This window comes from Gymnoscopelus microlampas, assembly GCF_963454915.1.
Source record: "Gymnoscopelus microlampas genome assembly, chromosome: 12".
NCBI classification, from domain to species: Eukaryota; Metazoa; Chordata; class Actinopteri; order Myctophiformes; family Myctophidae; genus Gymnoscopelus; species Gymnoscopelus microlampas.
In genome coordinates, this window is record NC_139949.1 from 32,705,358 (window position 1) to 32,731,443 (window position 26,086).

General features: G+C 43.5%; 1 protein-coding gene across 3 annotated transcripts in view; it reads right to left on the minus strand.

The window, feature by feature from the left end:
* Positions 1 to 26,086, minus strand: part of LOC311057782 (acetyl-CoA carboxylase) — a 49,490-nt gene that overhangs the window by 22,692 nt on the left and 712 nt on the right. The window contains exons 2-36 of one of the 3 annotated variants that reach the window (XM_084074865.1): positions 24,192 to 24,453; positions 20,551 to 20,683; positions 20,235 to 20,373; positions 19,665 to 19,774; positions 19,361 to 19,442; positions 18,974 to 19,072; positions 17,785 to 17,891; positions 17,443 to 17,553; positions 16,761 to 16,970; positions 15,963 to 16,133; positions 14,021 to 14,182; positions 13,719 to 13,882; positions 13,007 to 13,157; positions 12,512 to 12,615; positions 11,748 to 11,975; positions 11,060 to 11,210; positions 10,826 to 10,960; positions 10,537 to 10,683; positions 10,248 to 10,436; positions 9,836 to 9,936; positions 9,295 to 9,383; positions 8,913 to 9,037; positions 8,690 to 8,803; positions 8,194 to 8,307; positions 7,998 to 8,087; positions 7,574 to 7,692; positions 5,709 to 5,732; positions 5,131 to 5,247; positions 4,382 to 4,525; positions 3,517 to 3,622; positions 3,282 to 3,389; positions 2,410 to 2,466; positions 2,063 to 2,107; positions 838 to 879; positions 28 to 243 (exon numbers count right to left, since the gene is read on the minus strand). In XM_084074865.1, coding sequence (XP_083930991.1) covers positions 28 to 243; positions 838 to 879; positions 2,063 to 2,107; positions 2,410 to 2,466; positions 3,282 to 3,389; positions 3,517 to 3,622; positions 4,382 to 4,525; positions 5,131 to 5,247; positions 5,709 to 5,732; positions 7,574 to 7,692; positions 7,998 to 8,087; positions 8,194 to 8,307; positions 8,690 to 8,803; positions 8,913 to 9,037; positions 9,295 to 9,383; positions 9,836 to 9,936; positions 10,248 to 10,436; positions 10,537 to 10,683; positions 10,826 to 10,960; positions 11,060 to 11,210; positions 11,748 to 11,975; positions 12,512 to 12,615; positions 13,007 to 13,157; positions 13,719 to 13,882; positions 14,021 to 14,182; positions 15,963 to 16,133; positions 16,761 to 16,970; positions 17,443 to 17,553; positions 17,785 to 17,891; positions 18,974 to 19,072; positions 19,361 to 19,442; positions 19,665 to 19,774; positions 20,235 to 20,373; positions 20,551 to 20,683; positions 24,192 to 24,424 — 4,437 coding nt within the window. In that variant the 5' untranslated portion in view covers positions 24,425 to 24,453. The remainder of the gene's footprint in view (positions 1 to 27; positions 244 to 837; positions 880 to 2,062; positions 2,108 to 2,409; positions 2,467 to 3,281; positions 3,390 to 3,516; positions 3,623 to 4,381; positions 4,526 to 5,130; positions 5,248 to 5,708; positions 5,733 to 7,573; positions 7,693 to 7,997; positions 8,088 to 8,193; positions 8,308 to 8,689; positions 8,804 to 8,912; positions 9,038 to 9,294; positions 9,384 to 9,835; positions 9,937 to 10,247; positions 10,437 to 10,536; positions 10,684 to 10,825; positions 10,961 to 11,059; positions 11,211 to 11,747; positions 11,976 to 12,511; positions 12,616 to 13,006; positions 13,158 to 13,718; positions 13,883 to 14,020; positions 14,183 to 15,962; positions 16,134 to 16,760; positions 16,971 to 17,442; positions 17,554 to 17,784; positions 17,892 to 18,973; positions 19,073 to 19,360; positions 19,443 to 19,664; positions 19,775 to 20,234; positions 20,374 to 20,550; positions 20,684 to 24,191; positions 24,454 to 26,086) is intronic. The other 2 variants (XM_084074866.1, XM_084074867.1) reach the window with 2 other exon arrangements.

The window sequence follows — 26,086 nt, forward strand, 5'->3', positions numbered from 1 at the left end:
ACGCCGCCTGCTCCCCTGTCCGCTCACCTTTGTGACGAGGTCAGAGTGGCGGATGATGGCCCGGACGAAGAAGCGGTAGTCTGTGACCTCGGTGCCTACTTCCACACGGGCGGCCCCCAGGTACAGGTGCATCTTGTGGTTGGCACAGGGGATGGCGGTCAGGGCAAAGTTGCGCATGCGGTTGAGCTCCAACTGAAAGGCCAGCGCTGGTTCCAGGTGGCGGTAGATCCTGTCCTCCTCAAACTACAGAAGCAGGTGGGACACGGTCAGATAAAAGCCATATGAAGCATATTAACGATTTTGTTCAAAGTTCCTTTCACTAGTTGGGTTCTGCTGTCATCAACTCCAGAGATGCCCGTCAGCTGTGGTGGTTACAAAGTAAATGAAATCAAAGGCAATCTCAATCTCAGAAGCCTGCTAATGGGTGTCATTTCTCTTAAATGGGAGACATAATTGAATAGTTCATTACTGTAATGGGTTTTGGTAGTGCCATTGTAGTGAAACTATCGGGGGCAGTGGAGAGGAAGAGCCATTGCCGATCATGGTGTGAGTTTTAGTGGTGAGATAGTCATTTCTCACGTCTTCTACTTGTGAATGCCATAGCAGTCACATAAACCCAGTCAATGGACCCTTGTTCAATTATCTCCAAATGATCTGGTGTTAAAACTTCAGCTAGGCATTCCCTAACTCATTCCCTGCCAAAGACGTCTTTTGACGTTTGTAAATCAAAAGCCCACATTTTACGGAAGTCCTGTTCATTTCTTTCTGGACACTGAGCTTGCTATTCACCAGCACTTCAGAGCAAGGACTGACACACTGGTATGCAGATATACTCACTTTGTCTCTGGCACGGAATGTGAAGAACTTTGGGAATTCTCTCTGTGAGTTAGAGAGAGAGCGAGAGCGAGAGCGAGGGAGAGACAGACAGACAGACAGACAGAGACAGAGAGAGAGACAAGAGAACGAACAAGGGGAAATTATGAAATTCAAGAAAAACAAAACATTCAACAGATGGTACTGTAAACACCTGAGTTGTAAATGTAGAATACCAGCTATTCTGGTTAGTGCATGCATGGAATGAGAGTAAAAGAAAAGAAAAAAAACAGCCAGACACATATATGCAGCATTGTTGAAAGCTAATAACTGCAGATGATGGATGCTGCCTGAACTGTTACACCAGCGAATATGGTTTATTATGCTGCCATCATCTGGAGCTTGTTTTTATGGTACCGTTGTTGTCTATCTCACGGGAGAATCCCAGTGCATTCATTCAAACGCTCACATTTATGACAGCGATGGACAATATTTGGAGCACCATTCACGATGCCAATGAATAAAACATTCCTCTTTCCCAGCGATGTATCTGAATTTCTAAATGTAAATCGGTTGTCTTGTTAGACGTTACCGGGAGAAGAGCCTACTTGTCAGGACAATACCGGACCGATTGTCAGTACGCGCAATCGCCAACTCAAAGCCTGCATAAAAACAAGGCCGTAATTGTACATGCACCGCAAAACCTGTATGGTCACGATTTAATGCTGGGTTCATTCTGCATCACATTCACACTCTACAATGCAGCGAGCGGAGAACCATAATGGTGTGATCACATACTGTAGTCTGGTTTAGAATGTGAGCATGCTTATTCAACAGCTACTGAGTGCTGCTATACGTGTAACAAGTGCCACCTAATGATGGTGACACACAAATGAACGCTATTAATTCTCATCAGAGCCTGTTGTCCAAGGCCAGGAAAATCAAAGGACTATTGTCACCATGATTGCAAAGACATTCCCCCATATCTCTTTAGGGAAAAAACACCTTTTATTCAAAATGAGTGGGTGTACTTTCTTGACGAAGGCTTGATTGTGGGGGATTAAACAAGGACCTGTACGTATGTACACTAGAACATGGCAATAACACCACAAGCTTGGTAATGTAAGGGCCTTTTTGATATAAACATAAACATTTACTAAAATGTCACGTTATGCTATACTTATTAACACATGGAAAAGAGCACAGGATGAATAAACTAGATCCTCTATTCCTTCATTTATCTACTCACATGAAACCTTTGGTCCACCTCATAGTTGATCTGTTTCCTGAAATCCTGCCAGCATGAACAAAGCAAAGGCAAAAGAGATACAGGGAAGGAGATAATGAGCGGGTGCACGGGCAGAAAGGGGGGCAGCCAAATTTGACACGTTAATCAGCTTAAATTGCTTAGATTGTCACAATTACGTCATTTCACACAAACAAATTGCAAAAAGAAAAAAAAAGTGATTACATTAAATTTGTGCTACATTTGATACATTCTATTGAGATGAAGGGATTTAGTGATAAAGCAAGGGAGTGGCTTGTAAGGAAACGGGGTTGTCCACTAACTGGGATGATAAGAAAGGAGGTCCTCACCTTCTGAGCCACTAGGAACGTTAGTCTGCGGATGCCATGTTCAAAGAGCACCGATTTCTAGGATGAAAAAAAGCTGTTAGGATGAGAAGATCTCTTCAAACAGTAGCAGAACCTATAAAGGTCAATTCATGCTGTGTCAAACAACGCATTGCGCAACAAGCGTATGGTCAAAGCGGCAGAAATGTGTTACGGAGCCTTGCACTCGGTGTCACATAGTTCTGGAAAAATGAATGGTCGCAGACGCTGTCCTAAAATGTTGCACACTCTGACTGGTTGTAAAGACGAAGTAAGCTTCGTTACCATGGACACTACATCAACTTCGTTTTAACCCTTTAAGACCGGGAACGCATCTGTGTCATTTTAAGATTTCTTTGGCTATATAAAAATAGCAGATATACAAGCTCATAGCACGGCACCGAGTGCCACGCTATGGCTTGTAGATATGCTATTTTTGAATAGCCAAAGAAACCTTAAAATGACACACATGCGTTTCCTTCCCGGCCTTAAAGGGTTAAATGTTGTGGCGATGGTGTTGGTGAGTCACAGAAAGTATGAATACTCTAACCCGGAACATCGTGCAACACAAAGTGCGACGTGTCGTTCGACTCGATGCATTGACCATAACTTCCTCTGTTGAACTAGAATACAATACTTTATTGGCAGTTTACAAAAAAAAATCACAACAATGTCATTAGTTAGGAAAACGCCAACGTGGATTATACACAAAAAAGCCAAAGCTTGTTTCCATTGTGGTCCACCTTGAGACATAGAACAACACAAAACAAACTGTACAAACAACCATGAAACAAAGACACAACCCTGAAACAAAGAGGGAGGAATCAGAGGCTAGGCTCCATCCAGACCGCTCTGACCTTTGTCTGAGTGAACTCCCGGAACATGGCCGCCAGGCCGTCATCCTCGATGTCGCTGTCCGTCTTTATAGCCACGTTCAGGATGTGAATAGGCTCGTCCTGGATGCTCTGCAGGGGCAAGAGTACAAGCACAATCAAGCCTGGCAATGTTGTCAGAGAGATTGAATTTGTTTTGATGCGATGTATGGAGGGTGTCTGTCAACACAACACCGACCACCACTGCCACTGTTCTCACCTTGATGTCCTCCTCCACATAGAGCACAGGGTTCCCTCCTCCCTCTGGGAAGGTAGGACTGGGTGGCGGAGAGTCTGAGAAGCAGCTCAGCACATCATTAATGTTCCTGCAGAAGGAGGCCAATCAGAGTTACATTCATAATCATAACTCGACTCACGTTCAAGCCACTCAACTGCAGCCGCGTGCTTACAACAGAGCCGTATGCACAGAACAGATCCCTGGTTCTCATCATCAGGGGTCTAAAGCTAAATGATTGATAGTTAGAGTTACAGACCCATAAGGGCCCATTAGTTTCCTGAGAGTGCACAAATGGAACCAAATGGACCCTTACGGGTCCATTTGTTTCCATTTGTACACTGTCAAGAGTTAAATTAACACTGAGGAATTTACAGAGTAGGTTGGGGGTCCCTGAGATAAAACATCATATCAGATGGGGGTCTGTGGACTAATATCAACCTGGAGGGGTCCTAGAGAAAGCACTGGAACAGATCACACCGCGGCTAGATTGACCAACGGTACACAACACCCACAATTCCAGGTTAACCCATTCATACCGTGAACGCATCTGTGTAACTGTGAACTTGTAGATACGCTATTTTTGGAAAAACTCGAACATTTGGGCAAATATATGAATATATATTTTTTTTTAAAGGGACATTTTTTACACAAATCTTTGCTTCTGGGGGTCCCTGGAACAAAATATTTTCAGATGGGGGGGTCTGCGGCTAAATACATATACATTTGGGGGTCCTTGACATCAAGTTAGAGAACCACTGATATTATAGCAACATAAGTGTTTCAGAAAACTGATTTAGAAGACATTTGTAGAATCGTATCTCAGGTCTTTAATGGGTTAAGAACTGACCTGGTAAACTCCTGGAAGGAACGGAAAGACACCATGGCCCCCATGCGCTGGCACGGCGGAGTGAAGGAGGTGTCCAGCAGGACGTCACTGACGCCGCCCACGTGCACCATGCCGTAGTGATTCAGGTTGGACGAGAACGACATCCTGGAGTGGCAACACAGACAACCGTTACACTGGAGGAGGTGTGCTATATACTACTGTACATAGTTCCCCAGGCCCCAGCCCAGAGCTTTAGCAGAGTGTGTGTGTGGTGGGGGGGGTCATCCTCCCCCTGCACCTTCATCATCCCCATATCTAAATTAGTTCAGTCTCTCAGTTCTTGACTGCTTTGCTACAGCAATCTGACTCCCCATTCATGCGTTAATTAATGTCAATTGCATAAACAAATTTGGAGGCATTTACAATGTAAGGAAAACCTTACTGTGAATGAGGGTCAGACTCAGAGCAGAGTAGAAAGCAGTGTAGCAAAAAAAAAATCCCTGTTGGATATGATCAATAGAGATCAATGAAAATTACTACAAGAGAATGTCAGAAGGCATGTGCAGCAGACACAGGAAAGAGCATGTTAGTCAAACCGAAACAGCGATTGCAATATTTATGAACCCAAACATATCAGGTATGATGGGGGTAAAGACACCAGAAAGACACCGGTTCCCACCAGGGAGCTTTTCATATCCGAAAGGGTTCCACATTGTTGGATGTTAGTCCCTTAAGTGAAAGAGAGTTGGGTATTTATTTGAGGGCCAAACCTGTCCATAGATTCCGAATCTGAAGCTTTACTCTTCTCTGTATTTGTGCTATCCTCTGTTTCAAGGTCCTGGGTCTTAGCATTATCAATGATTTTGATAATTGGAACAGACACTTTCCTGATAGGACAGTTTCACATTTCAGTGCACATACAGGAACCGTAAAACATTGTAATTTTTCCCACCAAAATTAAAAAGTGTTTTTTCTTACAGCATGGTGAAATTACATAACATTTGTTCACAGGGTATATTGCAGTTCACTCGACAGTGTTCAAATACATGGCATGCACAATATTTAGACATGTACAACACACAAACAAACACACACACACACACACACACACACACACACACGCACACCGCCAAAGGCCGAACCGCCAAAGGCCATGTTAATTAAGAAATACCATGTGTGATAGTGTCTCTATCAGATTCATTATAGTAATACCAATAAGTAGCATAGCCAAAAAACCGACTGTCTGAATCATAATAACATGAATTTATTACGTGGAGGATTATTTGACCATGCTAGCTAGTCTATAGTATCTAGGCCTAGGTTTCAATAAGAAGAACGGTTACTATACCTGTTTAGAGTGGGGATGTTCCCTCTGCAATCAAACAACAGTGATTACTTAATGGTTAGTGGCAAGCATCAATCAGAAAACACTCAAGATTTAGGAATATGTGTGTAGGGATATTTTCATTTTCACACTGCATTGCATGTAGTAGTCAAAGTAATCTCAGTTGCATTTTTCAAAATCCAAATGAATGCCTCAGTTGCAACTGCAGGAAAATAAAGGGAACTATGACATCCTGATTGTAATCGTTAATCACACGCATTTCCCTTTCTGACTGCTACCTCCATAATGTGCAACATGAGATCTCCTCAGGCATAATTAAAAATAAAGTAGGAGACTGAAGTGACCACATTACGTTCTCATGTCGCAGTTTGAAAACATTCTTGTGTTGTTGTTGATCATTAGCAGCCAACCATGCGGCTGATGCGGGGGTTAATCCACATGCAGTAGGCCAACATGGAAACAGACGCATGCAATCAAACAAGCATACAATGATTGTTAGAAGCCGTGACTCCATGGTGATTCTACACCAAAGAAAAATACATTGTGCACTGCAAAGCAGCAAGCAGGAAATGCAATATATCATCACAACATACATCCACACACAGGGATTACAACCATACTGGTAGAACGTTAAGGAAAAAACAAATGACAGGGTAGGGCAGGTCCCTTTCTCAGATGCTGAGCACGTACGACAAACGTTGCTGTACTTTGCCCCTCGTGCCTCCCAAATTCCATCTGGCACAGAAGCAACTGCTTCACCTCCGGGACTTGTGACTCACATGGTGGCACTAGGCAAAATCATTTTAGTTTTGTCAAATGCCTTCTTTTGCACATGAGGATCATACATTACACGGAATACGACAAACAGGCAGCACAGGTGGGGACGGGGAGTGGGATCGGGTGTCAAAGGCACGTGTGGAAGAATTTGTTTGATTTTGTAAAAAACTAACAAAAAAACAAGAAACACTGGCTCCCAACAATCCCCCCCTCCTTGACTCCAGTTACCAGTTATTTCCATGTGGATAGACTAATTTCAGAGCATCAAATAATCAAATGTTTTGGTCTTTCTACTAAGACCTTCAAGTCTAGCAGCCACATGCTGGAAGTTCATAGCAGTTTCTGGTTTAGCGCTAACCAATTTTCTAAAACTAAACAAACATACTATTTTTACTTAACTTGGTGCCGGTTGTTCTAGGTGTACAGAATGTGTATGAGCATGGGTATGTGGGTATGTATCTGTACAGTAGCTACTGATACATACAGTATCTATATAGATCAGTGTGCATGTATGTGTATATCTGTATTTATAGGTGTGTGCATGTATATGGTTGCATGCTGGATTTATGCAATATGATTGTCGTTGTGAGTGGCAGCTACAGTAACTGGTATCCAAACTCATTGTCTTTATTTTAATTTGCAATTAATATAATCTTTTGTGGCTTGTACCTTATTATTATTATTTATATTATCACCTTTTTCTAGCGATAAATGCTTTTAATGAGCTACGGTTTACTGCTACACCGACAAGACGGCGTCTCGCAAGTGGCCACTACGCACGCCGCTAGGCATTATGGTCTATAATATAAAAACACAGAACAACGTGCTCTCAGTAGACCAACAAGATGTGGAAGGTAGTCAATACATACAAGTGCTTTTATTTAGCATGGGCGGGCCCCATCACCCACCGCCGAAAGCTGTCGGTGGGGGTGGGGTGGGGGTTGTTATGCAGAGCCAGTGACTTTATGTATTTACTTATGAACCCTGTAAATCAAAGTGTTCATTTAACAAAACAAATAAAAAAAGTACAACCGTTTGTACTCTCTCAGAGATAAATGAACACTCCACGTTACCGTGTATGAATGTGTTACCTGTTGGGGTGTGACGTGGGGAGCATGAACTGGAACTCCACGACACAAGTGTTATCCCTCAGCTGCCGATGCTGAACACTGTTGAGCTCATAGGCGATGTACGCTCTGCGCACGTACACCTGGGGAGAGGCAGAGGAGTGGGGATATGGAGTTAAGATGTGTGAACCACATACATCCTCCTACACCTCAAGGCTATTGAAATGAACAAAACAACGACGAGTCTTTTCAAAATAATTAAAACGGACACTGTATTTTGTGTTTACAAAACTAACTAAAACCTGGCAGGCAAACCCGCTTTGAAAACTAATTAAAACTAAACTGAACTTCTGAAAAATCTGAACAAAAACCTGTAATGAAAAATGCTAAACCAAAATAACCTTGCTACGTGTCTGGGATGGAGCAGCAGAGACAAAGGCACTCTTACCTCCAGGGCAGCCATCCTGACCACCTGGTTACTGTGGTAGAAGAAGTTGGGTAGCACATCAAAGATGGATGTCTCTGACAGGATCAGTTTCTACAAAGAGGGAGACAAATGTGTCAATGTGTGAAAAAAAAACACTCGCTTCACAGTCAGAAGATCGCATGGTGCACGCAACGAGCCGTTTCCTGACATCTCGTACCTGCAGGTTCTCAATGCAGAACTGGTGGCCGTACATGTCGATGGCAGAGAGGAAGATGGACTCCACTTGGTTGTGCCTGAGCTCGTAGGAGGGCAGGTGGGAGGCTATCAGCACCTGGGGGGGGTGGAAAATAATTTGGGCATCAATTATTTTCAGTTGGTCATGAATTAATATAGCTGCTGCGGGATGCATTAAAACCTTAATGCATCCTGCTAAGTCACCCCTTAATGATTAAGAGGTGACTTAACAGTTTCACACGGTGCATCTTTGTATGTGTAGCCTGGTAGCCCGGTCTCGGAATTCATTCAGCTGAATGAAAATGAATTTGAATTCCACCACCGGAAGGGGTTTACCAGGCTATGTGTGCTGTACTGTAGCAATGAAAGGTGGGGACTGATTTCAGGAGAGGTGAATGTACTGTATGTTGTTCTGTAGCAATGAAATGTATAAGGGCTGATTTGAGGACGGGTGAATGGCGCGTGGGAGGGTGTCAGACCTGTCTGGCACGAAGCGCCACCTTGGCGTTGGTCGTCTTGCTGAGCTGGGTGAGCTCGGTCAGGATGGTCATCAGCTCGTCGGTGAGGGTGGGATCTCGCCCACACAGCTGGTCCTAGACGCGCAAGAGGACAACGTACACAGTCAAATCCCCAGTGTTCATTCAACTTATACACTATCAGAGTTACAAATGGATAAATCGCTAGACATGAAGTGACACTTACAATCAGCATAGTAACCAGGAGGTTCTTTTTGGTAACTTGGGCGTGGGAGAATATGTAGTTGAGCACGTTGGCCATGTCGCCTTTGTTTTCTTCGCGAAGTGCGAATACACACTTATCATAGTGTCCTGTGAACAAGAGCATGCATAAGGGATGGACAGTTTGTACATGTACAGGCACTGTGGTAAGATGGTACAAAACATTCATTGTGAGGCAGTGCCCTCATCTGGTTCAATTGAGGAACTGCAATACTTTTGGGCAACTTCTAAAAGCGACCAAATCTAAACCCCATTGCACATGCATGCATTATTCCACATGCACAACTACCTGGCACATTAACACATCCTTAAAGCTAAACTTGTGGTGTATAGATGTTATTTCTCACCATTCTGGAACTGGATCTCTACTTTGAGGTACTGTCTGAGCAGATCCATCACCACAGCCTTCATGTGACCACGGATGCCACTGCGATACCTGGCAGACAAGTACAGTCAGTTTAGACTTCAATAACAAGGCAAAGACAACTACAGTCATATCCGGCGAAGAGAACTACTTAGGGCATGTTACATTGTCTACCTTTTACAACAAAATATAGGCACCACCTTTTTACATTATGAAACCAATGAGAAATGAGCAAAAGGCAACACATAGCGCAGAAGGCTGCCACCATTAAAAGGCAATGGGCAGAGAGCTTAATTTTACCACGTGGAGGGCTTTCAAAAGGTGAGAATAGTTTGACACTTTTTATCACTGACAAATCACGATAAATGTCGTGTGTCTCGAGTTAACTCAACCCTGAACCCTCCTCAACAGGTCTTCAAATTGCCCCTCGGTTAGTCGCCTAAGCTTTAAAATGATGATATGTCAAGGGTGGAGGATGACGGGTGGAAAAAGCACTAGTATATCCTATCCTAGGATATACTCACTTCTGAACTAGCTGCACAATGCTCTGAGTGTTCATGAAGAAGACCTCTCTCTCTGACTTCCTGTTCAGAGTAGCAGCATGGCTGTCGAGGATGTTGGCGATCTGGAAATGAGGGATAACATTCCATGTTCATAATTAAACCATTTGTCTTGATGATTTGAAGTAAGAAAGAACCTGTCTATAGACACACTTCACACATTCCATCAGTTCGAAGTATTGTGAAATATTCTTGCACCACAAGCAATTCAGGCAAAAGGGCAACAGGGAATTCAGGCCTCTGTCGTTAGAACAGTGTGGCTGAAAAACTACTGACCCAAACAACACGTTTGGATCAGTCCAAAAGGCTTAACATTATTTAAGAATCATGTGAATAAATATATAGCCTCATTTAGAAACAAGCGCTTGTGCGTTACCTGCTGGCTTGGGAACTGGCACAGCACTGAGGTTATGTTGCTGGCATACTGTGCCATCTCTTTCTTGATGGCCTTCTCAACAGCAGGGGGAATGCGACCAGACACACTGGTCATGATGTCCTGCAGCTCCAACAGAGGCAAGGAGGGATCTCGCATGGTCTTCATCAGCCTCTCCACCCACTCCTTAAGCTGGGGAGATACAAAGAACAGCATGTTTATCAACCGCTGTACTGTGTTGCTATAGCTAGGTCGGTGTTTGATGGGTTCTGATGCACGCGTGAACTCGAACCTTGATGCCGAAGAAAGGTTCGGGCAGGCAGTAGCCATTCATGATGTGGACCAGGTGGTCCAGTGTACTGTGGAACACTCTGTGGAGCTTCTCCCCTCTCAGTGCTACAGCCTGGATAGTGGGCAGGGCCCCTGTGTGCAGCTCCGCCTTGGGGACAAAAACACATATAGTTAGAGGAGCATGAAGCCTAGTGTCCCTATTCTGGGGATGCCGTAATAGGTGAACATACAAGCTCACAGGCTTGTAGATCGGCATGGACACAAGAACAGGCATAGTCCAGATAATATACCTGCTGCACTCTGCTGGGGTCGTCCAGTTGGAGCTTGGCAATGACACAGCCAGGCTCTAGAGCAGCCCCGGCCCTCTTCACATAATGAATGCAACCAGATTCTGAAGCGGTCAGAGTCATCACCATCTTCATCACCTGGAAAACACACATGTTAACGCAGTTTACATCTAGAAATTCATGTCTATGAAATTACGGCAAATTTGATGTTAATGCTCTTTCATTTGGATATCACACCTCGATCTCAGCATAGCACTGGCCAGAGAACACGTGCCCACCGTCCTCTACTGTGTACTGGATGATCTTTCCTGCCGAGGGCGAGCGCAGCAGCGACGGGTCGTTCTCCTTCTCAAAAACACAAGTCTTGTTCCCGATAGTGATGCGATACCTGCGAAATACAAAACAAACAGTACTAACCAAGTATAACCAGTGTTGCAATGCTGAATTGGAACGTGAATTGCACTCTATTTTAATGACGTGACGCGCACGTCGCTTAACACCTACACTACAGGTCACACAATGGGCAATTGATATGCATCTAGGCTCATTCCTATGGTAATCCACCTGGTGTGAGTCGGGAGCCTTTGTAAACTTTGTTGAGGTGTGAATTTAAAGTTTTAAATCTATGCGTGTGCCTGCGTGTGCTCCTGGTCAAATAGGTTCCTGCACGGCGTGCAAGGCCGTCCCATGAGCAATGCAACCCTGAGTATAACCATTGAATAATGTATGAATCAGAATGGCCGGAGAGGATTGTGCACAAAATGCCAAAAAAGTCAACAGGCATTGGTCACAAATAGCCAATCTGCAAGCTCACAATGCGCCGGGGTGCGACGCGCTGTGAGCTTGCAGATCGTCTATTTTCAGCAGACCACAGCATCATACGATGAAGGCTAAATGAGGTTCTAAACATTAAACAGTAATGTACCTGTCCACCTCCTCTTTCATGTAGGTGGTATAGCTGCTGCCGTCATAGGAGAGCAGAAGGCCTCCGTCGCTGAGGCGATGGACATCCACCTCGGCAGATGCATGGTTCATGATGACCACATAGGAGTTGGGAGACTGTCGCGTCACGGTCAGCACATACTTGGTGCCTTCGTAGATCAGCTCCACGTCCACCGTGTTGAGGAGCGTGTGTGCAGGTAACACCTGACCTCTGGCAAAGAGAGTGGGAGATGTGTGTGCGTTAGTGGGTGGTTATTTATATTAATTTTCCCCCTTTTCCTAATTTGGTCGTTATTAGTCCCTTATCCTTACACTGCCAACCCCTACATTTGGTCATGTGGGAGGCTGCAGACAACCATGTGCCTAATCCAGAGTTTCACCGGGAGGGTGTAACGCATGTGGTGGAACATGCCATTATTCCTCTCGGTTTCACATCCGGTTGAACAGGCGCCGGCCAACCTGTAGGAGTCGTTAGTGTAGCGATAGACAACGCCCAGTCCGCCTGGCTTCCCACCCACAAACAGTCAATTGTGCTTGCTGGAGAGCCCTGCCAAGCCGGGTGCACCGTGGAGGATTCAAACCCCTAGTCTCTGCAGTGGTGGGCAGGAACCTTACCGCTGTGCCACCCCGATACCCAGTGGATGTGTTTTCTATCCTAACATCAGCAAACAGATCTGGGGGTAGGTTAATATTCTAGTCCACAGTGTGGCTTTAAGACAGTGTTTTGTTTAGTAGGTTTTTTTGTACCTTTCCAGTGAGTGCAGGAAGTTGGACACGCTGTTCCTCAGGTTGACATCGGCTACGTGGAGAGCACCGCTCACGATCCCCAGCATGGTGTCCGGACGCTCTGCCTGCACACACAGCATTATCAAGTGAGCATGCAATTTAATCATAAAACTAAAACAAAGTGGCCATTTGAACACTGTTGTGTTGTGTTGTGTGAAACAATGCCAGTAAGATCAAGCTTCCATCTACCATAGTCTAGTCACACACTTGACTGCGTATACTCGGTTTGACGAGAACACAGCATGAGGACATGATGGCAAAAAAAGATGTTTAGATCCATGTAGTACAATCATCATCACGTACAACATTTACTTGAGGTTACAGTGATTTCTTAATGCCATAAGACAGTGGTTCTCAAAGTGAGGTCCAGGGACCCTCAGGGTTCCTATAAGAAATGTGGTCCTACATGCTACATGTTCCTCATAGGTCTCCCCCAAATGGGAGATATGGCTGTACCTGCATCTTCTCTGAGATGAGCCTGTCCAGCCAGCCAGTGTCAATGCTGTTATGCTGGAAGCTCTCCGTCTCCAGGAGCTTTATGAGGTATTCTACCGTGGTCCTGAAGTCCCCCCTGATAGACAGTTCCTTCAGAGCCACCACCATGTTACTACGTAGAGACAAAGACATAGAGACAAACTGTAAATACATCTCACTGGGTGCCGTTCACATCATACAAAACAGAAACCCATTAACCGCATTAACACTAGCGTCCTTATGTGGGGTATGTCATTACGGATGAAGAGATTTGGTGTAGAGGGAAGAAAAAAAGAAGGGATCAAGTATTAGACCGCTGGAGGACCCCGGTCAACAAAGAATATAATTCAGTGGTTAAAGAGTTTAAGGGATAGTTTGGATTTTGGGGAATTCCACAATTATTTCCGACTTAGCTTGGAGTCAAACAAACTCATTAACAACTTATTAATGTCACTGCATGCAGTTTGAAGCTATGTTGAATGGTGAGCTTATTACCTAGTTCAATTCATGAATGTCTATGGAAACAAGTAGCAGCTCCTCTCAAAAGTAGTAATCGATAGCGTCTTTAATTAGGAAAAAAATAGTGCAAGTGCCCCAAAATCTGAACTCTCCCATGAATAGAGAGGAGAATTGACATTTCCATAATTATTCACTGACTGACACTGTGTCATCCAGTGATGGTGCGTGTACTCACGAAATGGCCTCCTCGCGATTCTCTCCCCAGGAGAAGCAGTGTCCAAACTGGGAGTCGGCAAACTCATGCAGGCCTCCAGCCGCAGCCACGCTGAAGTATCCCCAAACATTCTTATTGCTGCGGAAGTTCAGCTCTTGCACCGTTCCCGAGCTTGGCTTGAAACCCTACAACAGCACATGCCACAAATACTTAAACAGAGCCCCTTCAGTGGACTTTTTAAAGTTAAATTACAGTACCACTGAGGATTTTACTGTGTATAAATTCTATGTCCTGTGTCAAGAGAGAGAGACAGTGGCACCTACCTCATCAGGGTTTTCGCTGGTGATACGGGCTGCGATGACGTGGCCGCGAGGGGAGGGGGCCGTGAACAGACCTTCAAAGTCAATGAGACAATCCCCCCAGGGCTGGACCCCATACAGCATCCTAATGTCTTTGATACGGTAGAGAGGGATTCCCATGGAAATCTGACAGGAGAGGATTAACATGTTTAACTTGATGCTCTTCTCTGGACATAGTGAAATACGGAACAAATATCAGTTAAATATAACAGTGACCAGATGGTTAAATTTGTACTTTGTAACTTTGAGTTACAAATGGATAAACTAGAACAGGGCGCACCACAGAGCACATATCTCCGCCAGGCTGGGTGGCCTACCCAGGGCTATGTACTGTATTACGCCTCTCACAATTATTACATAATCGCCTGATTGCAACTATTTGAGCTAGTTGCAATTATTTTTGCATAAATCATTAGAATAGTTTCTACTCATCTGTATAAAATCACACCCTGTGTGAAGGAAGCGGTGCCTTTGGGGCAGGGCTTAACTCATTTCAGTTTGTCCCTATTGGTGGTCTGAGTCCACTTACCAAAATTTTACTTGGTAGCATGCTGCAAACTGGAATGATGGCTGTTTAAAGCCCAGCCAATGGGCAGACAGAGGGGGCGGGGCTTAAGTAATAACAGTTCGTCCCTATTGGTGGTTTTAGTGCATGTGCAACAATTTGTACTCCCTAGCATGCTGCGAACTTGAGTTATGGCTGTTTGAAGGCCAGCCAATGGGAAGACAGAGGGGGCGGGGCATCAGCAATTCATGCTCGTCCCTATTGGTGGTCTAAGTCCACATACCAAATTTGGACTTGGTGGCATGCTGCAAACTGGAGTTATAGCTGTGTAAAATCCCGTGCTCATCCCGTGCTTAAACGGACATAACATACGCTGGGGGTCCCTGGACCCCTCTTTGATAACCAGTGGCACGTGTGGCCAATGAGAGGAGAGATGGCAGAGGCAAGCTCCAAGTGTGTGTGTGTGTGTGTGTGTGTGTGTGTGTGTGTGCGCGCGTGTGCGTGTGTTTGTATGTGTTGCTTCTTTGCCGTGCTCATCCCGTGCTGAAACGGACGGACGGCCCGTGCTGAAACGGACGGACGGACGGACATACGGACAAAGTCAAGCTTAGAGCGGTTGGCACCGCTAAAAACAGTTGGATAAAACTAACAGAAATGTCATATTTACATCATTATTTCCACTTCATTGTCCACTTTCAACCTGGCGTCCCTATTTTGAGCATTTAGGGCAAAACTAATTCTACAAGCTCATAACATGCCGCATTGCGACCTTGTACATCTAGAAAGAATGAAATAATTACGTATGTGGACTGCTATGGCCATACGCCAGCACGGTATACTGTATGTACGGTATATTGCAGATCTATTATGCAGAATGAACCAGGCACTTCAGATTTGTTGATATTTTGAATCCCAACACAGCTCTGTTTTGAAGTGATAATAAAAAGAAGAGCAAGAACAGAAAGGCTATTGGCTGAGAAATGAGTGTGTGGATGACATCCTGCGGTAGAGGATAGATACTGTCCTTCACACACAGAGGCCTGATGAGCTTGGCCGCATGGTTGCTTCGCAACACTGCCCTTCAGCTTCAGCGCCACTGACCTATATACTATACATACACACACACACACACACACACACACACGCAAACCTAAATAGCAGCCTAGTGCAACATTTCTGCGTATCGCCTCCCTTCTTGGCCGGTTGCCATGGAGATAAGGGGCCTACTCTAGCGCTGGGCGGTGATGCGTGCCAGCTTTGTCCCAAAACTAAACAGACACCAGTCGAGTAGATGACACGTGATGTAACACATACCCTCCCAAGCAGCACACGGACCGCACGTACGTACCTACACACGTATGTACGTACGTACGTGTGTCTGCATGTGTCAGTGAGACTCACTTGCAGCTGTGCAGCGGGCAGGTTGACATCAGCCACCATTTCGGTGCAGGGGTGCTCCACCTGAAGACGAGGATTGAGCTCCAGGAAGTAGAAGCTGCCGTCTTGGCTGTAGAGATACTCCACCGTACCAGCGCTCACGTAGCCCACCATCTTAGCTAGCTTCACCGCACACTGGATGGGGAAAACCTCAAGTCAGTCATTGTGCATATTAACCACTTTCAAACTGGTGTCCATATTTTGGGCACCATGTCATTACAGATTGTCAAAAATAAATTGTCAGAAAGAAATCGTTAAAGATTGCGAAAATAGCACATGTACATTGTCTACATTGTGAACTTGTGTCGTATGATGAAGTTAAGTATATAGTTCTTAATTGGTTAAGGTTCAAATGACCTTTTTGCTTAGATAAATGTGAAATAAACAGCGACGTGGAAAAAACAAAACTCCCATGTTCCATTTAGCAAAAGTTCCAGTTTTACTTTTTCCAAAGTAAAATCTCGATATCCACATTATCCACTCAAAATGTAATGTATTTGGAAATGGACCCGGATCACAAAATATTTTGTAACAGGGACCCCCCCCCAGAAGCAAAGATTTGAGTTAAAAATGTTCGCTTTAAAAAAATTATATTCAAAGATTTGCAAAAATGTTCAAGATCTTTAAAAAATCTACTCTACAAGCTTGTATATACAAGCTTGTATATCTGCTATTTTTGAATAGCTAAAATCTAAAATGACTTCCCGGTTTTAATGGGTTAAATTAACACTCAGATTTTACAGTGTAACATTGGGGCCATACCCGCTCCATGTCCTCAAACACATCTGCAGTAGCGATGGTGGCGGGAGCCTCCTCTATGATCTTCTGGTGCCGTCGCTGTACAGAACAGTCTCTACCAAATAAGGAGATGGCGTTGCCATATTGATCGGCAAGGATCTGCACCTCCAAGTGGCGCGCGTGCTTCGCCAGCTGCATGACAAAGATAGGTGATCCTGGAACCTCTGACTGGACCTGGAGACACGAGGAGGAAGTTCAACTTACTCCATATCATCGCTGTCAGGCAGAGACCTTGAAAATCTATATTTCTTTTTTTTCTTAATTTTTCCTAAAATGAATGCCCTACTTCGTCGTACAAGAGTGAACAAAACTAGAGCAAAAATAGACGATCTACAAGCTCGCCACAAGCCACATTGCGACGCGTTGTGAGCTTGTAGATCTGCTATTTTTGAAACATTTTGAAAGTGAAAGTGGTAAATTCTGTCTGTCAGTTTTATCAATATTGAACCAATGAAAAGTATATACAAGAGCTTGTGACTAAAAAATAACTACACTGGATCCATCGGAACACAGGTTCTTTACTGCATTTCCTATAAAGTAACGGTTTCGGATCATACAATGTGTCCACCCAACAGCGATGACATACTACATTACACAAAACACGGGTGATGTCAGTTCGACTATGGACAAAGTTTGCTGCACTCACCTGTCTATAGAGGTTAGGGAAATCATCGGCGCAGTTGACCTTGCGGATGCCCTTTCCGCCACCTCCTTCAGAGGCCTTCACCATTACAGGGTAGCCCACCTTCTCCGCAGCCTGGCAAAACACACACACACACACACACACACACACACACACACACACACACACACACACACACACACACACACACACACACACACACACACACACACACACACACACACACACACACACAAACACACACAAACACACACATAGCTCATCAACATACATGCAACCATAAGGCCAAAGCCCACGGGCTGTTGGTTAGCTGCAAGCATCACGTCAAGTAGGTGAAATAATCACCTTCAGGCCAGCCTCAACGTCATGGATACAGCCTTGCTCGTACAGATCAGAGGGGACATTGATGATTTTCTTCTTTTGGTCACTCTCTGTCCACTCTACTGTCAGACCTGAGACACAAGAATCACAGAAATATCAAACTATTTTTACAATACTAATTTTCACAACAAGTGGCATCGATGGCAGTTGATTCTTTTCTTCTTTGAAGTACATAATAGGGGCTCGTCCGGGATATTGAGTTTTTTTCCCTGGGTTTGTGCAGGTTCTAATCTTGTTTGTTTGAATGGTGTGCTGTTGCTGTGTGCTTCCACTCCCCTATAGTTTATGCATGGTGAGAAAGGTTGTCTGTTTTGGTTGGTAGTAAGTGATCCCCCATTAGGTAAGACTGAGTAATCTGTCCTCCCTGCGGTTCACTGAACTTGAAGGCCGCTCATAGGCAAACCACTTTCCATGTTGCGCTTGAGTAATCTCTCAACATAATTTGCAATTTAGGCATTTAGCAGACGCTCTTAATCCAGAGCAATTTTGTTTTTACCGAATGGGTTCCCAGATTGGCACTTGAGTAATCTGAGTCATATTCCAGCCTGTATCTACACAATAATGTTAAAATTAACCAACATCAGATTAGATGAAAGTTGTGGTAGGTCCCATATAAGATTGCAAAAAAAGAAAAATGTGGTTATGGTTCGTTTTTCAATTAACTTAAAAACGAATCAAACAGAAAATCACTGAGAAAATACTTTGCTAGTTGCAGCTTATTACTCTACCTAACATCAGAGGTTGTAATGCGAGGGAAATTGCTCTCAAATAAGTAATGTAACCCATATTTATCCAGAAGTAATGACTGCATCTTTTTGCATTTCCAGAATATTCTTTCCACTTTTAACCCATTAACTGCCTGAGGTATTTCTGAATATTTCTAGCCAGTGCCAGAGATTTTTTATTGAAAAAAAAAAAAGTACTCAGGAGCCGAGATAAATAATTTTTAAGTTTAAGTTAACAAGGAAGTGGATAGGAGTCTATATCTTCGATAAATCATATCTCCTTGGTCTTTGGGTCAAATTTAGTTCACGTAGATCTACGCGATTGGCACGTGGCGGCTATAAATAGGTTTGCGTAGATCTACGTGATTGGCATGCAATGTGTGTAATAGAGAAGAATCCATAGATACGAGACTAAGAAAAAAACGTACCTGATCCACTCCAGGGCATGGTTGGAATGCCAGCTGTTTGAGCCACAATAGAAGAGGCAATCTTGTCTCCGAGAGACCACATGGCCTGGCTTGGGGGACCTGTGAAAGAGAAGGCAAAAAGAGAATAAAAACAGTCAAAGAGATCAACCAATGGGTAGATCATTGTATGAGTTTGATTGAAGGATTGAATACTTTATTGACAATTTTTAAAGGTACAGGCAGTAAAACGATTTAAAAACATGCCAAATCGATGACACAAAAAGACAAAGGCTTGTTTCTATTGTGGTCCATTAAACATTCAACACTCAAACAACTGGACAAAACAACAACGCAACAAAAAACAACTATACAACAGTAAACTAAGTAAAAGGCACAGCCTTGTCTTACCTATGAAGGCAATGCCATGCTTGTAAAGGAGCTCAGGGAGTTTGGGGTTCTCAGAGGCATGGCCCCATCCAGCCCACACTGCCTGTAAAGAACATACAAATAAGGCTATTCAATAATAGCAAATACTTCAAAGCACAGCCTCAGTTTCTCCTTGAAAATTTACACAGTAAAATCCTCTGAGTTAATTTAACTCAGAGTGTACAAAATAGAACCATTTGGTTCCATTTGTACACTCGCTGAATTGAATGAACACTATGGGCTTTACTGTGTCTGCATGAGATGGAAACGAAACTCCTTAAGTTACCTGAACAGGTATGCGCTTAGCAATGTCCAGAATGAGCTCAACATTGGCGTAGTTGTTGTTGTTGGTGCCTCCTGGCACAGGCACGTAATGGTCAGCCATCTTAATGTACTCTGTGGGAGATGAACAGATGACAACATGAGCGCACATTTATTTTTAATTGATTTTTTATCCCACGATTTTGTAACCCATTTTTTCACCCAGTGCCAATTGTAGCGCACATTTATAATGAATGCACATTTTTTTACAACTACGAATGTTGCCATATCACAATATCAAACTTAATTATATTTAACTTGGCTATATTCATACTTTCAAAATAATTGCCAAATCTTTACTACTGTTGCCCATTGTGTTTTCAATTATTCTCCTTTTTGCTAATGGGATGCTTTACTTTAAAGCCATGAGGCTTGATCGATCTGAGCTTCCACTCTTTACTTTAACCTTTGTTCAAATAAATAAATTAGGGCCACATCTTGGCTGTGTCAGGTGTTTTGCTGCGACATTAAGCACCACTCAGTGAGCACATTTACTAAAGCTTTTATCACGTTAAAATGGCAAAGCATAGTTCACCTGCGTTGGCTTTCAGGTCCTCAGGGGTCACCATGACAACAAAGCGGATGGCCCTTTCATTGCGGAACATCTCATAGGACCAGCGGCGGATGGAACGCATACATTTGACTGCAGCAATGCCATTGTTAGCAATGAGGACCTGGTGAATCAAAACATTTGAGCCATTAATGACAATTATATAACTATTTGGCAGACAGGCACAGGCCAGACCAGACACAAGCAAGTGCTGATGTCTCACAACAGTATTGTGTACAGTTAAGAACAGAAAGGCAGTTCAAACATGGCAAATAAAATGTTGAATAAATGCGACTAATACCTTCTCGATGACCTTGTTGCCACCAAAACGGGTGACAAATTCAGCAGGGGAGGCGACAGTGAAATCCCTCTGCAGGTCAATGCGACGACGGTCCCTTCCCTGCTTTACTAAGTGCAGCCCTGACATGCTCGGCCTGTTGAAGAAGCACAGCATGTTGAATGCTGTAATGGAAGTGATGAAGTGAAAACTAATTTGTTTGCTATAACTTAGTGACACCTTGTGCTAAAGAGCTGAAGAACCTTCGAGAAGATGCCATTAATGACATTGATGTAAATTATACCCTGCCAGGGCCTGTGCCTGCCTGGCACTAGCCATGTGCATGCTATAGATAAGACAAAAGTCCTGTGTACTGTGTACTCAAGTGTATTTAAGTGACCAGCCTGACATGTCACTATGTGTGCATTGTGTAAACAAAGCCGAACGAATCCCAATGTGGTGATCAGCGACAAAGCTGCGTAAGTTTTTTACATGTACAGATGATCAACTATGATCACTGTACGATCCAACTTTCACACAACATGACTTTCACTTCAACGGGCATATTTCCTGGTTGTGCAGACTGGTCATGCTGTGTTCGTTTATGGCTCAAAGTGTTTTTTATTTTGTGACGTCATGCCCACAGCGGTGTAAGCTGTAACTGGTATGCTTTTATGACAGACAGACAGACAGACAGACAGTCTGTACTGACTGTACTGTACTGTTCTGTACAGGAAGTACAGTACAAATAAATCCTGTTCAACATGTGTTAATGGGTTCAAAAGACAGTAGCTGTGATTTCACAAGTAGACCCATACTGTCTCATAAAACACACACATCACCTAGGGTTGATAACAGAACGTTTGGTTACGTTCTTGAGAGATACTGTAGTTACAGGGTGGATCATTAGGACGTCTCATTAGGACAGAGAACTGCTGGTGTGAGTAGTAGCAGTTTTGACTACCGTGTTAGTTACGGGATCTGTCAATGAGAGAGAACCTGTAAACTGATCAATGATATGAACATACAGTGCGGGGGGGACTGCAGATCACAGAGCACAACAGTACAGGACAATCATCAGCTTGGCTTCATTCTTGGAACGTGTTTACAGGCTTGTGTAAGTAGTGTCTGGAGTTTCTAAACAAAACTCCACCCTCAGAGTGAGCCATTGGGAGAAAGAGGAGTACAGTGGGAGGGAAGAGTGTGTGAGTGTCTGAGCTTGTTTGGCTGGCTGCCTTCAATGGCATGACAACACTGTTGTTGCGTCACTCATAGGGGTGCTTTGAGGGTAAACAGGCCATGCAGCTTCTGTACAGAGCTGAATGGGTTCCCCTTGGCCCAAGGGAGAGAGAGAGACTAAATTGGGGAGGGGAAGCACATGGCCCCATTCAGTATTTCTAGTTCTGACAGTCTGGTCATCATAAAGCTGACCACGCAAACGGTGGTAGTTAAATGTTGAGAGCCGAGAGATTCTAAAGTCTAAGATGTAAGGGTCTAAAGCTTGATTTATACACCGTTGTCCCACACGCGTTGTGAGCTTGTAGATCTGCTATTTTCAGGCGTGCAACCAAGTATAAGTCAGACATAAATCAGGATCAACAAGATGTAGGCCTGCTTACAGAGTAGCGAAGCATAACAGTCATCACTGTCGACAAGAAAGGGACAACAAGTTCCTAATCAAATTATACCAAAGCTAGTTCCAACCTTGCGTTGTAATTGGCTGAGAGGCATCATAATGAGTGTCAATATCTATCAATATTAACAGCACTCCGAGTCTGAACATATGCACCATTGCTATTACTTAGCTGCCAGGCGTGCCAGCTGTAATTTTCATGCTTTATTTGCCATCTAATCATACTGTACATATTACACTCGTGCTTGTGATATACCACATAGGATGATATATTGGCACTGGTGTGCTGACCCACAGCGTCGCTCAGCCATCAGTCTTGTGCCTACCACTGAAGCACACCAGTGCCAATATGTCACTATAGCACTCCCTCTCTTGTATTAGGGTATTGCTTAAATGTTGCACATGAACCTTACACTGTTAAGTAAGGCTGGGCAATATATCAATATCATCGACAGTGATGTTATAATACTAGGGGATATCGTCTGGGATTTTGGCTAAGTGTCTAAGTAAGTGTTGCCTTTTCCCATTTATCAGTAGTTATTATATAGGCATCATTGATGATTAATATTTATCAAAAATCCAATTACATGATCTAAATTAGATTTTGTGAAAGCACCAATAGCCATCCCCTCATTATCATCACAATATCAATACTGAGGCAGTAAATATTGTGATATTTGATTTTGTCCATGGCCCAGCCTTACTATGAAGCGCCGGCTTTAAAATGTCTAATGGGAATTTGAAAGCTATCGTGAGGGAGAGTCAGATGCATATTGCCATCAAAAGAATGGGATGCAATCCCCCATGTCATCTAAAACAAATCTCATAGAGATTTTGTTTACACATATTGTGCAGTGAGCACATACAGACGGATAATATTCAGAAGAACCATGCACAGCCTTCAAGCACCATAATGTGTGCTATGACTATTGTACATATTCTGCTATATTTCTTGTTACTATTGTTGCTATTATTATTACTGTGTTGAGGAACCAAAACCAAATACATTTACTCTTGTGTACTTGTAGACCGTTAGATGTAATAATACAAATCTTTAATGTTTAATCTTTTTTCTGCAGTGTCTAAAGTGAAGTGCCTCAACGTACAGAAAGCCGATACAGTGGTATGTGAAAGGACTGGAGCAGTGGAATGAAAAGGGCAACTCAGTGAAATGTTGGCTAGGTCAACCTCTCAGCCTCAGGAGCATACAGAGATACACTGTGGAAGTGTGGAAGTGGAAAGCTGGAGAGACCACATTTTTTTTCACACACGCTTGCTGGAGAAAAGGGGCCGATGATCCAGTCGAGTGTGTGTGTGTGGGGGGGGACAGGGGCCCGGAGCTCAACTGAACATGGTGTACTTTCAGCTTTGTCAAAACACAAACCCGCTCCCACACGTTTCATAGCCATTAAAATCGTCGTTCAATTAAAAAAAGGCATAATGGGGATAGTTATACAGAGTAGACAGACTGCACTGTGATGCTGCCATTAAAGAAGTATCTATTCCCAATGATCAATTAGAGCTGCACACAGCATTCAAAACAAATATTTAAACTACAATATTGACCACTGCTAATTCAAAATCTGTGTTTGTTTCGTTAGTTCAGAGTCAGACAGCTTCACAAGACAGCCTGGGGTCCAGTTGCATATCAGAAGAAAGGTTTTATTTTACACAGCATTTCATTAGTGAAAAAAAACACTGCTCATCTGCCATTAAACTTAGGTACGGTGCTGGAGCCAAAATGAAACCAAATGAACAATAAAACGCAGCCTACTGTATGCACACCTGATGCATCTGATATTTTATGACATTCGGTCATACAAATCAGATTTTGCACAGCTTTGAGTGTGCGGAGGCGGCCTTTTATTGTTCACAGAGCATTTTATTCAAACTGTTTGGCAATAAATTAGTAATGCACATGCATATATATATATATATAAATATATATATATATATTTTTTTTTAAATTATTATTATTACTTTTTAATACAATGATAGATAACTTGTGAATGTGAAAGGGCCAAATCCTGACCTTAGGTTGTGCAAGGGGCCATCGATGTGGTCGAAGCCAATCTCAAAGCTGCTGCTGTTGTCTGAACTAACAGATGACGGTGACAGCGATCGAAACTCCTTCTCCTCCAGCGGTGGCTTTCCCAGGGTCTCATCCTCAGAGTTCTCCTCCGACACCGAGCCCACAATGAAGTTCGAGTGCAGTGCAGCGACCGCAGGGTTCTTCTTCTTAGCAGGTGCGACCTGCTGTGCCATGGCTGGACGACACGAACAGGCTGCAAACACTGTGCAGGGGACAGGGCAGTGGTATGGTTATAAAGGAGACACGGAGTCCAAAAAGCACAGACAGCATGACACGACGAGACTGCCATGGTTGGCACTTGGCACCGGCTGCTGTTTGCCATGTTGCATCAGTGGGTTGCACAAACTTTGAAGATATTGATAATGCAAGAGATATTGCAAAACTATAATCAACCAACCAACTATAACCAAAGAGTACTGTGGCATAGGGTCACAGGGTACATTTTCTGAACAGGTACAGGTACCACCTTTAATGGTGATCAAAGCTGGCTCTTCCTTGAATGTTGATCGACAATGAGCAAGTAAAGTAAAAAATGGCTTTGACAACACTTCATTTACAAATGTCCTACAAATGTTATACAGCGCAATAATGGTTTGGAAATCAAATTGTGACCCTGTGGATAATAATATTATACTGAGATACTACTGTATTGTGGGATCTTTTTAAACTAATCAACTCCTAATATCCCATTAATAACCTCCAGTTTCAATCAGGAGCACTAAGAATCCCAATGAAGGCTTTGTCAGCAAACTGTAGCACAGTATAAACACAGAAACTGCTGGCTCCTTTTAGTATGCCTATCTTCAGAAGAAAATCAGCAAAATTCATACATTTAAAAATGCCTAGATGCATTTATTTAGATCATCTCTCATCTGGAGTGTTTTGAAACACTTTGGCCAGAAAGTAGCTAAAGGAAACTGCAGGGCATCTGGCTTGTGCTACTCCAGAGGTATGAGAGCAGGAACAATTCATAAGTCTCAGTCTAGCAGTACTGAATGTGTGACTCTCTCACCGAAACAAGGCAGATTGGTGGTTAATAAACATGAATAACATGAATTTAGGAGTCATTAGTGGCATTTCCATTTAAATCGGTTTTGACAGCAGCAATTTGCAAAAGACATCCTCTGAGGCGTTGGTTCTCAAAGTGGAGTCCGGGGACCCCCAGGGGTCCTTGAGGGGTTCAAGGGGCAAAAGAAATGATATACACGCTCACAGCGTTTTTGAAATATCTTGACATTTTTCATAATTGTGACTTTTTTTTAACACAAATCTTCTCTTGTGGGGGTCCCTGGCACAACACATTTTCAGATGGGGGTCCACGGCCAAACATATATTAATTTGGGGGTCCTTAGCACAAAATAGTTTGAGAGCTACTGCTCTGGGGTACCCACCCAGGCACTACACCCACCCACCCCTTTTGTGTTGCCCACACTGAACCACACCTTCATATCCTCCAATCACAGCACTGCCATTAGCCCACCCTCTCACCCACCCATACATACATACATACATACAAGACCTCTCTATTGTCATCATGGCCGGCTGCAACTTTATATAATTTATAACTGCCTTCTAACTCCTACAGTATGTGCCACTGTTGATGCTGTATAGTAAATTATTAATCAATGTGTTTGCACAGTTCTTTATCAATATATAACATACCCTCATAGGCTACTTTGCAAAACAGGGAGCTTCAATGGAGTATTCACAGAGGAATATGTGACATGGCACAATTCCGAGGGTGCTCTGACTGGGATTTAAAGGCACAGCATGATGGTATCCCACACATATATAGTATCTTCTTACAGGCTGTCTCCCCTAAATATAGCTAGGCA